General features: G+C 43.8%; 1 protein-coding gene across 1 annotated transcript; it reads right to left on the reverse strand.

The window, feature by feature from the left end:
* Nucleotides 1–270: 270 nt before the first annotated feature.
* LOC308586139 (tigger transposable element-derived protein 1-like) lies at nucleotides 271–6,755 on the reverse strand (the record flags this gene model as incomplete). The annotated part of the gene is made up of 3 exons (XM_081192412.1): nucleotides 6,460–6,755; nucleotides 4,567–6,005; nucleotides 271–381 (listed from the first exon to the last, which is right to left on the reverse strand). Exons 2-3 carry the CDS (start codon nucleotides 5,986–5,988, stop codon nucleotides 271–273), a joined length of 1,533 nt encoding a protein of 510 aa, XP_081048538.1. The 5' UTR covers nucleotides 5,989–6,005; nucleotides 6,460–6,755.
* Nucleotides 6,756–16,664: the final 9,909 nt, after the last annotated feature.

Raw genomic sequence — 16,664 nt, forward strand, 5'->3', positions numbered from 1 at the left:
GGAGCTCCCCCTTTTCCTGCCTCTCACAAAGGCTCGTTCACCAATCATCCATCAAAATTTGTTCCCACTTCTGTTGACTTCCCTATGTCTTGCCTAGCTATCTGTTCTCTCTCACATAGAGACTCCACTCCTTTTCCTCCATAATCACACCCTAATTGACTGTGACCCTCACTGTTCCTAGGCATTTGAACATTTGACCTGACATCCATTTGGCTGTTTCTCTTAGCCTATTTAAATATCTATTAAAATCTGCCACTTTACTCCTAGATTTTACAGCTGTACCATTTTGCCGCCCCCATCTATTGTTTGTTGGATTTCTGCATTTGTTCCAAGGGATTTTCTGGCTAATAATCTTGCACTACTATTGAGGCCCTGGTGCTGCTATGGAATATGGAAGTGACACAGAAAGAACACTCAACATGATCGCTCCCAAGTGCCCTCTCTGACGTTGTGGAGCCTTTATGGCTTCCTAGTATTCCAAAGAGCCATGAGCAAGTGCCACAAATCCTGAGGATAACTGATCCCGAGGATAACTGATGAGTAAGAATTTAGAGTTGAATTTGGGTTGGGCTGTAGCTGAGCTGCAATTAGCAGTTAGATGAAAAATAGATATAGTGTTAAGAAGTACCTATAGTTGAAGGTTCATTGAAAGATGGAGGTAACTTTTGACCATGTGAAAACAGGACAATAGGTCTACAGCAGGTCAGCAAACTTTTTTCAGCAAGGGGCCAGTCCACTGTCCCTCAGACCATGTGGGGGACCGGACTATATTGGGGGGGGGGATGAATGAATTCCTATGTGCCACAAGTAACCCGGAGATGCATTTTAAATAAAAGGACACATTCTACTCATGTAAAAACATGCTGATTCCCAGACCATCCGCAGGCCAGATTTAGAAGGCGATTGGGCTGGATCCGGCCCCCAGGCCCTAGTTTGCCTACCCATGATCTACAGCAACATTATGACCCAGAAGAGAATGTTCAGATTCAGGGGTTTCCCTGCCTCCAAATGTTCACCAAGAAAGCTCATTTTTGCCAAACCAATTTCTAAAGGAGGTGAAGGAAATTTGACCATTAATAGTTTCTATAGTTATGCTTTCATACTGAGTAGTTACAAAGGAATGGAAACAAATCCTGTCAATGTAAACAACATATTGTAAATCAGCATGAGCTTAGCAAATTTGCCATAAGCATATTTTATATCATATTTTTCCACAACCCTATTGATATTTTTAATCCTAGTGGGCTGCAGGTGTTCCATTTAGTGGTAGAATAAAATGATATTTATATTATGCTATAGGAAAGGATGCTTATCACAGTCAGTAACACATCACAGCAATGCATGGAAATTAATATGCTAACAGAGGGGGAAACAAGTCAAAGGACAAGGCAATCATAGCATCTTGCTGAGATAAGTTAGCAAGACAGTGCCACAAAAAGAGAGACTATTTTTATTTCTTAATAAAAATAAAAATAATGTTCAAGCTTGTAGTGAGGATGGGGCTGCTGCAGGAGTGCACCAGGAGGAGTGTGGTGTGTGTGACAAAATGCTGGGCGGCACTCATCGCGGGGCCTGCAGCACCCCTGAGCCACACGTCTCTCCTGGGAGTGATGCTGTGGCTTGGGTGCCCGCAGGCCTTGCGCTGCCCCAAATGGTCTGCCCGCCACCTCCCCCTCAGCTGTAGGGCGGTCAAGTGGGAGGAGGCAGGCAGACTCCTAGGAGGCCCTGTGGAGCATCCTGCCCTGGCTTGCCCCACCCAATGGCAGCTGGCCCCTTCCCTGGGCGCAGGGGACACACGCCCCCCGAGGCACCTGAACGGCTTGCTCCGCCACTGGCTCCACGTCTCTGACCCACCACACCAGCCACCACTGTTGGTAGTACATCTCTGGAGCAGAGATCTTCTACATCCATTCTGATTCATTCGTAGAGTACATCCCGGTAAAGCCTGGTTAGAGCCCTGAATGAGAGAACTCCTCTTAGGAGGTAGGAGAGGGACACACACGGTAACCTTTTCTTGCAGGTTCCAGTTTTTCTCTGTGTTTCACAAAGGCATGTGGGAGACACAAAGAACTGGTATATCTTGCTTTAGTGTCAAGATATTTGTTCTGTGGCTCATTAGCTGGCAGTCTAAAAACCCCAGTTGTTCATGCTGCATGATCAGTCAGTGTCAGGAAGGGGTACAGTAAAAAGACTTTTGTATTCTTTTGTCCAGGTCTGAGACAACATTGATTTATCTGTAAGAATATAATTTAACTGAATAGCAGCGTGATTAATTGAAGCAAAACCTATCACTAGGACCAAGTGAAATTTCTTTATTTTTTACAACCTAAACCACTAGACATTTTTGGTAAGATCATCTTTGATTCCATTCACCATCACAGGAAAAAGACAAGAGAAGGCATTATGATGTAATAATGCAGAATAATAGCTGTGTTAGTTTGTTGCAGCATAAAGGTAAATTCCAATAGCATGCTAGGACATTTAGACCTTTTGTAGACCCTAGAAACTAGTTTCCTGTGTCCGGTTTAAATATCTGAAGTGGGTCTTAACACTAAGAGCACTTCCAGATGACCTGTTTACTAGGCATTCATTGTGGTTTGCTTGCAGGAAAATTAGGTGAAGTTAGTTTTTGGGGAGAAATTTAATTCCATTTGCAAATAAAGTTGAATCTATTTTGCAATTTCTGAAACAATATATGAACTGAAACTTCACACTTCTTTTTTGAATTTTGCACTGCAGTCCTGCAGCCAATACTCATTTATAATTATATTTTGGGAATGATTCATGTTTTTATGTAGCTGCATTGTGTTATACTTTCTGGATGTCCCATGTTCGTATTATAAAGTAGCTGTGTTCTACATTATAAATCAAGCACTGCTGGGAGATGTTTCTTTTTGTTTTCCAATGTATTTCTTAGCAATAAAAAATCAGTGTGGCATGAGCAAAATTTTATTCTGAAAGTGTGGCCCAGAGGAAAAAGTTTGATAACCGCTGCACTAACACAACAGGAGTTCCCCCCTCTTCTCCCTCTGCAACATCCCATATCTGCTCTGGAGGGTCAGGAGAACCCCCAGAAGACCATGCAGGGGGAGGGGAGGTCATTCCGATGGGCAAACAGAAATGCTTGCAGTGACCTCCTTAGCGCTATGCCGAATCCTCTCTCATCTTGCTATTCCTAATTGCAAATCAATCCAAGAATGGTAGAGAAGTGCTCACCCTCACTAATTAAATTATTGAATAGCATTCCAGTAAAAATATGACCATGGTTGCGTACAGAGTATTGAAACGGGATAATATGTAAATGAAAAAAATAAAATAAGAGGGATCAAGAGCACCACACAGCATAAAAAACACAACAGCAGCAAAATGTAAACAATGTTACAAAGGTTGGGTGTCTCTTTCTCTCTCTGCTGACCAGTAGCAAAAGTCCATGGGGTTCTAGGCACTCACCCAGGGTCTGTGTTCCTTTAGAGAATTGAAACATTGTGGAAACTGTGGCAGCTTTAAGAAATATGGTTTACAGTGGTGCCTCGCAAGACGAAATTAATTCGTTCCGCGAGTTTTTTCGTCTAGCGAATTTTTCATCTTGCGAAGCACGAAATCCCATAGGAATGCATTGAAATTAATGCGTTCCTATGGTCAAAAAAAGTCCAAACAAAGCCAAATTTGGTACAACAAGAGTTTATTAAGTGCTCTTTAAGGTCACACATACAGTAAAGAGCATTTCAAAAATTGAAGGTACAATAAATTAAGTTTCTAAACATGACAGAAAAACATTTAAAAATCAACAAAGTGTACAGTACATTTTCTAAGACTCTGGGGGACAACTCGAAGAAGGTTCCTCTTCCACTCTTTGCTTCTTGCTGAAGAACCTGTCCATGGTCTTCTGCTTCATCCGCCTTTTCAGCACCTCCCTGAAAGGCGACATGACCCTCGTATCAAAAGTGTTTGCAAGGTCACGTGTCAGGTCCTTGTCAGGGTGGTGCCGCTGTGCAAAAGCCTGCACATCTTTCCACTTCAGGCAAATGTCCCTCAGTTCTTTGGAGGACAGCCGTTCCTCGGTTGCTTCCTCCTCTTCCAGCGAGGCCTGCTCCTGCGCAGCCAGTGGCGTAGCGTGGGGGGTGCCAGGGATGCCGACCGCACCGGGCGCAACATCTGGGGGGGGCGCGAGTCCAGAGGGAAGGGACAAGTTCCTTCCTCCGCCGGGCTCCCCGCCGCCACCGCCAGCCTTGCGCCCTAGCGCGCGCGCCCCTCGCCGTCGCTGTGGCTGCGCTCCGCTCACTGCTCGCAGGAGGAGCAGCCGCTGCAGCAGCGCCGACGCCGCCACCGACGCCTGGCCGGGCACAGGCAGCCTCTGCACCCTGCCGCCGCCGCCATCCCCTCGGCCCAGCCACAGGCGGCGGCTGCTTCTGCCTCCATCCTCCTCCGGGCAAGCAGCGTTGTTTGCGCGGCAGCGCCAGCGGCAACTCGTAGGTTAGGGGTTGGGGGGCGCAAATTACTTGCCTTGCCCCGGGTTAGGGGGCGCAAATTACTTGCGTTGCCCCGGGTGCTGACAACTCACGCTACGCCGCTGTGCGCAGCCTCTGCCTGCAGTTCGACTAGCTCCTGGGTGGTCAGTTCGTGGTCGTGCTCCTCCACCAGCTCACTGATGTCCTCCTCTGTGACCTCCAGGCCCATGGTCCTCCCCAAGGTAACAATGTCCTGCACCACTGTTGACTCTGGTGCATCAGAGTCACTTGGTGCCACACAGTCCGGCCACAGGCTGCACCAAGCACAATTCAAATTTCTCTGGCTGATCCCGTTCCAGGCCGTAGTGATCATCTTCAAGCAGGTGACGATGTCGAAGTGGTCCTTCCAGAATTCCCGCAGGGTGATGGTGGTGCAATCAGTCACCTCGAAGCATCGCCTGAAAAGCTCCTTGGTGTAGAGTTTTTTGAAATTGGCAATGACCTGCTGATCCATCGGCTGGAGCAGTGGCGCGGTGTTAGGCGGCAGGAACATGATGCTGATGAAGCTGAACTCCTCCAACAAGTCCTCCTCAAGGCCTTTAGGATGAGCAGGAGCATTGTCCATCAGAAGCAAAGCCTTCAGCGGCAGGTCGTTGTCCAGCAGGTACTGTTTGACAGCAGGGCCAAAAGCAAGATTGACCCAGTCCACAAACAGCACACGTGTGACCCAAGCCTTACTGTTGGATCGCCACATGACACTCAGCTGCTCCTTGTCGACCTTGTGTTTCTTGAAGGCCCGTGGGTTCTCCAAGTCGTACACCAGCAGGGGCTTGATCTTCAGGTCGCCGCTTGCATTGGCACAGAAGAGCAGGGTCAGACGGTCCTTCATGGGCTTGTGGCCAGGCAACTTGGCCTCCTTCTGTGTGATGAAAGTCCTTTTGGGCATCCTCTTCCAAAACAGCCTGGTCTCATCGCAGTTGAAGACCTGCTGTGGAACGTAGCCCTCCGTCTTCACAACCTCCAGAAACTCCGCTGCAAAGTCTTCAGCCGCAGAAACATCAGAACTGGCAGCCTCTCCATGCCTGACCACGCTGTGGATTCCAGATCTTGTCTTGAACCGGTCAAACCAGCCTCTGCTTGCCTTGAAGACTTCTGGCTCGCCTGAGGTTCCTGGCTGTTCCCGGACGAGGTCTGCGTGCAAGGCCTTGGCCTTCTCACAAATGACGGCCTCAGTCACTGTGTCCCCTGCACGCTGCTTCTCTTCTAACCAGATGAGCAGCAACTTCTCCACCTCCTCCAGAACAGCTGGGCAGTTCTTCACGATCCTGGTGACTCCCTTGGCTGCATCAGTCGCAAGGATCTTCTCCCTCATCTTCAGGATGGTCCCGATGGTCGATGGATTCCTCCCGTACTCCCTGGCGAGGTCTGTCACACGCATTCCACCGTGGTGCTTCTGGATGATCTCCTTCTTCATTTGCAGCGTAACCTTCTCCTTCTTCCCCTCGCCGGCCTCTGCAGCAGCAGTCTTCTTGGGTCCCATGGCAGCACAGCTCCTACCTTCGCAACCCCCCCCCCAAAAAATCAGTGCTTCACATCCAAAAAATTCAAAAGCACCCAGCCACCCACCACACAGAAATTCAAACCCAGAACCAAGTCCTTGAATTCCAAACACCCCAACCCAAAATCCAAAACCCCCCAAAAAAGTTTTAAAAGTTTAACTTACCGAATGGCTGCAAAATAAGTTTTGGAAAAGCTTCAAAAATCACCAAAGTCTTCAAAAACCTCAACTATTCCCCCAGCCACCCACCACACAGAAATTCAAACCCAGATTTTTTTTTAAAAAAAAACAGCAGAGTGGCCCAATGGTCACAAAAAATCATAAAAATGCAGGAAAAAAACACACAAGCTTTCAGAATCTTGCAAACCCCTCCCCAACACCAAGTCCTTGAATTCCAAACACCCCAACCCAAAATCCAAAAACCCCCCAAAAAGTTTTAAAAGTTTAACTTACCAAATGGCTGCAAAAGAAGTTTTGGAAAAGCTTCAAAAATCACCAAAGTCCTCAAAAACCTCAAAAAAGGCTACCACACCGCGTGCTATGAGTTGCTCCTCAAAGTCAAGTCGCAACTGCACCTCTTCAAGCAATGCACCCTGGGTATTAACGGTTTTATGAAAAAGGAAACAAACTTGCAAGACGTTTTCGTCTTGCGAAGCAAGCCCATAGGGAAATTCGTCTTCCGAAGCACCTCAAAAAACGAAAAACCCTTTCGTCTAGCGAGTTTTCCGTCTTGCGAGGCATTCGTCTTGCGGGGCACCACTGTATTCAGCTATTTACACTTTCAGCCTGCATAGAGGGTGGCCAGATCTTTCAGCATGGTCATTTCAAGAGGGACCTCTCCCCCAAAGCAGTGCAGCCATGGAGTCCAAGGACCCAGCCTGCCTTCAGCAAGCCTGCCCAAGATGGATCCCAATCTTTCTTCTTCCTCCTCCTTCCTGCCAGAACAGCTGGCTAAAAACTCTCTTTTCCTGTCACCTCACACCCAATTACCCTGGCAACCTTCCAAATCCCCAGTCTTGGTTCACACCTCAGGACAAGGGGGAAGGAGTTCTCTTCCATTGTGAATGGCTCTCAATGGCCCATTGTTTCTTAATGGCTTCAACTTGGCCAGATCATTTTGTATAGGCTTGTATTTCTCCCTTCACATCCCAAATAATCAAAACCCTACCATTTATTATTTGGGGGGTTTAGGAGCCCCTCCCCCCACAAATCTATAGCAATAAACAGTTAATACTGAGGGCATGCTACTCCTTTGAGTTTTCTTTAGGTACCCTTGCATTTTAACCGAAAGCTTCCTAGCATTTGTAACAAGATGCAGTAGCCTGGATATATTTTTTCTGTCCCAGATAATTTTATTTGGACAGCTTTTAGATATTTATTGAAGAATACTAAGGCCATATGTGAGTTTATTCTGCTAACCAGCTACTACACAAACAATAAGAGCTGGACTATTTCCTTACTTGCTATAAAATTAACTATAAGGTTGGAGGCCATAGTATAAATCTATAGAAGTAGGATGGTTGGAGAAGTTCAATTTGTGCAGTTTTATGGCTACTATGATAGCTTTTCAGTACTATGTAAAAGACAAGCCTGCAGCAGGTATGATAGAAGGAAATTGAAAGCCCAATACTGTAGAGAGGGTTAAGGGTTAAATATGATTCAGTTCCCCAGTTAAAGGTGAATCTACCTAACTCACTTTTCTGAAACCATCTGAGAACTGAAACTAAACCATCTTCTAAAATTTACATTTTTCCAACTTTTGCAATGAATTTCTCCAGCCAAGTAGTGTCTACAAAGGCTCATGTTGGTTTGTGGTTTGTTAGATGTGTGGTATAACAAGAGTTTGGACAATTGCTGTCTGAGGAAAAAAAGACCAGTTGCATCAAAATAGCCCAAGGCAGGACAAATACAGATCATTTTATTATTGCTTGGTTTTCCTTTTATTCAACATGCTGGCCCTAATAAAAAGCACTTCCCCCAAACAACAGCAACACATAATCAACAATGTTTAGGTCTGGTATCAGACTGATTCCTTTTCTTTGTCAAACTTATTTAAACTTCTTCTGTGCCTTATCTAAAAATGCTTGTTTATTGTGCACTGATGGCCTCATATATTTAATATGTCATCTCTTCTGTTTTGTGGTTTTGGTTTCTTTTTTTTTATAATAATTTTTATTGCATTTTTTCCAAATTACAGATAGAAAAGAAAGAACATAGACAGTAAAAAGAAAGAAAAAAAAAACAGAGAATCTCAACCATTTCATCAACTTATTTCAGAATTCTATCGGACTTCCCCACATCTCCCGCATAATGCATTCTTAACAATAAAATTATCAGCAAATTATAACCTTGTTTCATGTGTTTCTTTTTTACTTTCAATTGCAGTTTAAGTTTAAATCTCTTGTTTTCCATTTACTCTTAAAATATAACATATTGTCATTTTTACCCATTTAAACCTTAATTCTTTCATAAAAATTATCCAATTTCTTATATAAACCACTTTTGTTGCTGGGGCTAACATTCCAAATCATACGGCGTCTTAAGATTCATATAACTTATAATACTTTTGCAAATAGTCCTTAAATTTTTTCCAATCCTCCTCCATAGCTTCTTCTCCCAGATCTCGGATCCTTGCAGTCATCTCGGCTAGTTCCATGTAGTTCATCAGTTGCGTCTGCCAGTCCTCCAGTGTGGGCAAATCTTGAGTCTTCCAATGCTTAGCGATAAGAATCCTTGCTGCAGTAGTAGCGTACATGAAAAAAGTTCTATCCTTCTTTGACACCTTCTGGCCGACAATGCCCAGGAGGAATGCCTCCGGTTTCTTAGGGAAAGTGTATTTAAACACCTTTTTTAACTCGTTATATATCATTTCCCAGAAGGCCTTCACTCTTGGGCAGGTCCACCAGAGGTGAAAGAATGTCCCTTCAGCCTCCTTACATTTCCAGCATTTATTATCGGACAAATGGTAAATCTTAGCAAGCTTGACTGAGGTCATGTACCACCTGTATACCATTTTCATAATGTTTTCTTTCAAGGCATTACATGCCGTAAACTTCAAACCGGTGGTCCATAACCTTTCCCAGTCCTCAGACATGATGTTATAACCAATGTCCTGAGCCCATTTTATCATGGCTGATTTAACTGTCTCGTCCTGAGTGTTCCATTTAAGCAGCAAGTTATACATTCTCGATAATAGCTTGGTCTTTGGTTCTAACAATTCTGTCTCAAGTTTCGATTTTTCCACCTGGAATCCTGTTTTTTTATCTAGTTTAAAAACCTCATTAATTTGGGCATAGTGAAACCAATCTTGCACCTTACCCTTTAACCTTTCAAAGCTCTGCAACCTCCAGTTGTCTCCAATGTTCTCTATTATTTCCCAATATTTCGGCCATCCGGCCTCCATATTGGGTTTTTTCCGAGCCTTGGCCTCTATTGGTGATACCCACCTCGGAGTTTTGCTTTCTAATAAGTCTTTGTATTTTTTCCAGACCATAAATATTGCTCTCCTGACAATATGGTTTTTAAACATTCCATGTGTTTTTGCCTTGTCATACCACAAATACGCATGCCAACCTAACGAGTTATTAAAGCCTTCCAGATCCAGGACATCAGTGTTTTCCAACAAAATCCAATCTCTCATCCAGCAGAAGGCTGCAGCTTCGTAATATATCCTTAAGTCCGGCAGGGCAAATCCCCCTCTCTCCTTTGCATCAGTTAGTATTTTAAACTTTATTCGGGGCTTTTTGCCCTGCCAGACAAATTTAGAGATATCCTTCTGCCACTTTCCAAAACATTCCACTCTGTCCACAATCTGTAAGGCCTGAAACAAAAACAACATCTTTGGCAAAACGTTCATTTTTATAGCTGCAATTCGGCCTAACAAGGATAACTTCAGTCTAGACCAAATTTCTAAATCTTTTTTAACTTCTAACCAACATTTCTCGTAATTATCTTTAAATAGGTTCAGGTTCTTGGAAGAGAGATTGACCCCCAGGTATTTCACTTTTTTAACAATGTTTAGTTCTGTTTCCTTCTGAAACTCTTCTGTTTCAGTAGCTGTCAAATTTTTCCCTAACACCTTAGTTTTTTGTTTGTTCAACTTGAAACCCGCCACCCGACCAAATTTCTGTATCAGTTCTAGAACTCTTTTTGTACTAGATTCTGGCTCCTGTAATGTTAAAACCAAGTCATCTGCGAATGCTTTCAGTTTATATTGTTTCACTCCGACCCGTATTCCTTGTACCTGCCGATCCTTCCTTATCATGTTCAGCAAAACCTCCAGGACTGAAATAAACAATAAAGGGGACAGGGGGCACCCCTGACGTGTTCCTTTTTCAATCTGAAGTTCTTCTGTCACCACATTGTTCACTATCAACTTAGCTTTTTGTTCGGAATAGATTGCTTCTATTCCGTTCTCAAACCCCCTTCCCACTCCCATCCCTTCCAAGTTTCTCTTCATAAATTTCCAAGAAATATTGTCAAAGGCTTTCTCCGCATCAATAAAAATTAACACTGCTTTAGTGTTGATGTTTGTTTGTAAAAGTTCCAGAATATCAATAATGTTCCTGGTGTTATCAAACAGATGTCTACCAGGGAGGAAGCCTGCTTGGTCCTTATGAATTACTTCATTTAAAACCTTTTTAAATCTATTTGCCAAAATGTCTGCAAATATTTTGTAATCCACGTTCAGGAGTGAGATGGGACGGTAATTCTTGAGTTGAGTCTTTTCAGTTTCCACTTTAGGTATCAGAGTGATGAATGCTTCTTTCCACGTATCTGGTGCCCTCCCTCCCCCCATAATCTGGTTGCAAACCTCCACTAATGGTTGTGTCAAGTAGTCCTTTAACATCCTGTAGTACTTGGAGGTAAGTCCATCAGGGCCTGGGGATTTGCCTAACTGCATGTTCTGTATGGCAACCTCAATTTCCTGTTGTGTTATTTTACAATTCAAGATTGATCTCTTCTCTTGAGATAATTCTGGTAGGCCATTATCTTTCAGAAATTGTTCTATCTCAGTCACTTCCTCAGGCCCTTGGGTGAACAGTTTTTTGAAATATTTCTGGAAGCACTTTCTAATTTCTCCTGGTTTCTGAATATTTTTTCCTTCCACTTCTAGATTGGTAACATAGTTTAATTTTTGTCTCTTTTTCAACTGCCAAGCTAACAGCTTCCCACATTTATTCGCAGATTCAAAAGATCTTTGGTTCATTTGTTTAATTTTCCATTCCACTTCTTGGTTGATCAGTTTCATATATTGTGACTGGTGAAATTTAATTTCTCTTAAAGTCTCTTTTGATTTTGGATTCAGTCTTAATTTTTTCTCTCCGGCTGTTATCTTCTCTAATATCTTATCCTTTTTCCCATTCCAAAGTTTTTTCTTGATCGTATTTTGTTGTATCAGAAACCCTCTCATAACAGCTTTACTTGCGTCCCAGATTATTCTTTTTTCCACCGAGGTGTTGAGGTTAATTTCAAAGTAGTCCTTTAAAGTTTTTTGGGCCTTCTTTACAATCTCTTGATCTCTTAGCAGGTTGTCATTCATTTTCCATCTGAAGGAATCGGCAGTAGTAAATCTCATTTCTATTTTCATAGCGTTATGGTCGGAGCATGTCTTTGGGCAGATTTCTACTCTTGTGGTCTTAGGTGCCAGACCTCTAGTTGTCCAAATTTGGTCGATTCTTGTCCATGACAGATGGGCCTCAGAAAAGAAAGTTCCTTCTTTACCTAGGGGGTTTCTCGTCCTCCATAGATCAATCAAGTCCATATTGTCAGTTAGTTCGAAAAAAGTCTTTGGTAGTCTTCCATCTTTGGTCAGGTTCTGGTTCTGTGACTTATCCATATAGGTAGAGACCACCCCATTCATGTCTCCCATCATAATGATGTTAGAATAGTCCAGATAATCCAGTAATGTCTCATGAAGCTTCTTGTAGAATTCTGATTTCCCCTCATTTGGTGCGTAAATTCCTAATATCAAGACTTTTTCTCCTTGGATTTGTATTTCAATTGCCAGGATTCTTCCTTGTTCATCTTTAAACAAAAATTTTGGTGATAAATTCTCTTTTGCATAGATCACCACTCCTCTCTTTTTAACTCTGTCTGATGAGATAAATTCTTGGCCTAGTCTTTTGTTTATTAACACTTTCCTGTGAAGCCTGGTCACGTGGGTTTCTTGCAGACAGATTATATCCAAATGTTCCTTCTTCAAAATATGAAAAATCCTTTTGCGTTTTTCCGGGGAATTCGCGCCATTAATGTTCCAACTATACAGCTGTAGAGACATCCTGTATTAATCTGTTGTTGCTCTTTATGGGGTGTCTTCTTTCTTGTCTAAATCCGAGGGTGCTGGCACTTTCCCAGACTCAGGTGGAGGCCAAGGACCTGCTGTTCCCTTCTGCAAGTCTTCTCCGTGGTCGTGCAGAAACTTCTGGCTATCCTCTTTCGTTTTGATTTTAATCTTCTTTCCTGTGTAGTTGAATGATAGGCCTTGTGGAAACTCCCACCTGTAGGGTATTCCGTTGCTTCTCAAAAGCCCAGCTAGGTCAGTGTAGTTTGATCTGAGATCCAGTAGTTGTTTAGGGATATCCTTGTAAATTTGAGCTCTTCTGTCCTGGATCTCAAGTGCTTTATTAAAATGTAGGTCAAGTAGTTTGTCTCTCTCTTGCTTGGTCCTTAAGATGATCAAACAGTCTCTAGGCCTGTCCTTCCTGGCAACTCTTCCCAGTCTGAATGCAGTTGTTATTTTAAAATCTGAATCTTCTTCTATACCCCAGAATTTAGAAAATTCTGCTGTCAAAAAGCCAGTCAAATCCTCTTTCTCAATCTCTGGGATAGAGCGTAATCTCAAATTATTTTCCCTGTTTCTCAGTTCCACCATAGACAGGTAGGCCTGCTGGTCGCTGACGTGTTTGTAAAGCGGCCTTACTTCTCCTTTCAATTCATCCGCTTTCTGAATTGCTTGGCCTGCTTTTTCATTCGCAGCCTCGGCCAATTTCCGATTTTCAGATGTAGCGTCCTTTAAACTCCCAATATCTTGTGAGTGCTTAGCCACCTGTTCAGAAAGTTTAGTAATTGAGGATGTAGCTAGGTCAATTTTAGCAGTTTGATCGTCAACCTTTTTGTTCAAAATTGCAAATTGTTGTAGCATTTCCTCTAAAAGAGTTCCAGATCCCCCTGCTGCCATATCCTCAGTTGTTGGCTGTTCAGCTTCCTTAGATGGAGCTGTTGTTGAGGGTACAGCTCCCTGTAAAACAGCAGGGACTGAAGATCTGCGAGCCTGGGAAATCAGAGTTGTTTGTACTAATTGGCCTTTTCCTGCTTTCGACGCAGCTCTTGTTTTCGGTGGACCACTCATTCCACACCTGCCTTTGGATTCAAGGTCAAACTGTCAAATGTTCCATGAGAAAGACAGGCCTCAAAGTAGATAACCAAGCCACAGAGAGTCAAAACAAAGTTGGTTCTCAGGAATTTGTAAATCCCAAACTCCACTAGAGGGAGTGTTGTTACAATTCAGGAAAGAAGGAAGAAGGTTCAGTCGCCATTAAAGTTCCTGCAGTTAAGTAAATTAACAATAGTCCTCAAAGAAAACTTTTTTCCACTGGCAAAGCCCTTTCAATATTGTCCCAATAGTTTATCTGAAGATGCAAGATACAGTTATTTAATTGTATCCACCAATGATGCCTCTATGTATCCGTTTCAACTTTGTATATGTATCCGCAAAGGAGCTTTTTACCCCCTGCAAGCCCGGGACTGGGGTTTTTAAAGTTTTAAAAGTCCAGTAAGGGAGAGGATCCTCAAGTAAAATCAAAACAGTAGTAGATAGAAAAATAAAAGCTTGCCTTTCCCTTCAGTTACCAACTCCACCAGACGCATGAAGCTTCCCGTCTTTAAATCCCTTTTTATTGCTTCCAGCTTGTCAGTTCCTTTGCCTTTGATCTCTAAGCACTACCGGGAGACGGACTTCCTTTTTCTCGTCTCCCGCTTTCAGCCAAATTTTTACTTTGTAGTCCCGAAATTAATACTCTTCCTACTCACGAGTAGATGATTTAGAATCCAATTCTTAAGGAAGAAAGGTCGGCGCTCATCAGCAACAGCCGCGCGGCTTCACTCCCGCAGAAAGAGCGATGAATCCACAGCACCGCTTCCCCTCCGCGCTTCCGGACCCCCTTACGGGGACCCTTCTTCGTTTTGGGGGTCGCTCTAGGTGCCCGCCGGATCCCACGGCCACGAGCTCGTTCTGCTCGTGGTTTATCTTAATGGGTCGTCGCTTTGCCGCAGCGAACGACCCTTTTCTGCGGAGCCCCTCTTCGCAGCGCAAAGAGGACCGCCATTACTTATTTCGCGCCGCCTCCGGAAGTCTGTGGTTTTGGTTTCTTGCAGTATCTGCTATAATTTTTTTAATGAAATATTTTACCAAAAATGCATTTACCATGGTCAGGTGTGCATAAATATGCATATAAACATACAAAAATGCATTATCTTAGGGGAAAGCAGCTTATAAAAATGTGTACATTATAAGAAATCCACACTAAAAGCCTGAAGAATTCACATGAGGACTTTCTTTTTTCAAAAGCAAATTGATTTGGGAATGTGAAGAACTGAATTTAAGATTGGGGGGGGGGGGAATACCTGTTAATTCTTTCCCATTACAGAAAGCTGGTGGCACCATGTTGCATTCCAGCCAGAAAAAGAACAAGAGGTGGGGACAATAAATTTTCTGATGATAAAACTAAGGCATAAGAGGATGGCTGAATTCAGAAGCTTTATATTTTAAATATTACAGCATAGCACTAGAAGTGCCTCAGAAAAGGTTAGGCACAGGCAGGCCAGGATTCTGATGTAAATCCTTAAAGTCCAATCTAGCTGAGTTCTGTATTGCTTTAGCAAAGCTCTGTCAGTAAGATTACGTTTGCTGCCCTCAAAATTCATGGAGAGCAACAACAGCACAAAACAAAACCCCGTTTGCTGCCCGGAGAGTTTGTTATGTATAGCAACACCACTGAAAGGCTTACAAAGAGCTGTCGTTTTCTTTTTCTGATTCTCTCCCCTCCCCCCCTTCTTGATTGATAGGATGACAGATCATTTTATCAGCACACAGCGTTCCCTTCTCTGACCTTGATGTCACTTCAGTCCTTCCTTGCTTACGTGAGCCTCTTTCCCCTGCAAAATACTAGCTCCCCTTCTCCTGGCACCAGTATAAACATGGCGTGTACAGTATGGCAAGAGCTGCTGCTGAGAAGGTGTTGTTCCCACAGCTGGACTCAAATCAGTTTCCTGAGAAGCCGCTGGATTTTCGATGCAGGACAAAACAAGTTTGTGCAAATGAGGTGCTGTGGTCTTTTCACAGCTGCCTGGTTCTGAGTTGTGTGTGCAAGGGTGTGCACTGAGCAAGGTAATCAGGGCCATACCCAATATATTTTTTGCGCAGACTGGACCCATTGAAATGAATGGACTTAAATTGGCCACATCCATTGATTTTAATGAGTCTGTTCTGCAACCCTCCATTTTTTCAGCCATGACTTTATGTTGAGGTGCCCTCTAAGTACCCAGATTTTCCAGGGACAGTCCTGGAATTACAAAAGTCACCCTGGCTTCTGATTTGATGCTTGAATGTCCCTGTTTTCCCTGCCAGTGCTGCTGCGGATGAGCTTGTTCTTGTGCTGAGCAGTGGCTGCGGCAACTATGAGGGAGCCTACCATAGCCTCTCCATGGCTGCTGTGGCCGCCTCCCTTGGGCGGCTCATAGTGGCTTCTGGGGAGCAAGCAAAGAGCAGGAGAGGCTGCAGCCGCTGAGGCCCAGTCCCATGTGAAATGTCGGCTCTGAGGTGCAGACTGAGAGCAGGGTTGCCTTGGCAATAAGAAAAGAGGAGTCTTGATTTTCTTTAAATGCTTTGTGTGTCCATGTCTTGCCCCCTTCTAATATTTATTTATTGCTGTGTGCTTTTTCTTTTTGTAAAGACACCAAATAATAAAATAAAATCAGGATTCAGGCATTTTCTCGGGGCGGTGGAGGGTGTGTATGTTGTGTCTTGTTGGCATGGTGGAGGTGCTGGCACTCCTCTTTCTTCTGATAGGAAATGCTCTGCTGGCAGGGGGACATAAAATGGGGAGTCAAGCAGGGTCAGCTGCAGGGAGTGAGAAATGTCCCAATTTTCATCTGAGGATGTGCATTGTTTGGTGTCCTCTCTGCCTATAAGGGTTGCCCAGACTGGGGTAGAGGGTTATGCTGTACCAACAGGGGACTCCGACTCAGTGATTTCATTATTATTTTTTAAAAGTCTCTAGCCCTTTTAGAATGAAAGTTGCAAGGTGAAAAGTGTGAGCACCATTCCAGTACATAGTTTTCTGAGTAATGAGGCTGCTTCCTTCTTCAGCAAACTGCCTGCAGCAATTACATAGGATGCACCTTTTGTGGATAAACCTCTCTGGCGCAAATTGCGTTGCTTTACTTCCTACAGTCTCTAACCCATGGGTAGGCAAACTAAGGCCCAGAGACTGGATCTGGCCCAATCGCCTTCTAAATCCGGCCCATGGACAGTCCGGGAATCAGCGTGTTTTTACATGAGTAGAATGTGTGCTTTTATTTAAAATGCACCTCTGGGTTATTTGTGGGGCATGGGAATTCATTCATTTCCCCCCCCCCCCTTCAAAATATAGTCTGAC

Source organism: Podarcis bocagei, assembly GCF_964188305.1.
Source record: "Podarcis bocagei genome assembly, chromosome: 4".
Lineage (NCBI taxonomy): Eukaryota > Metazoa > Chordata > Lepidosauria > Squamata > Lacertidae > Podarcis > Podarcis bocagei.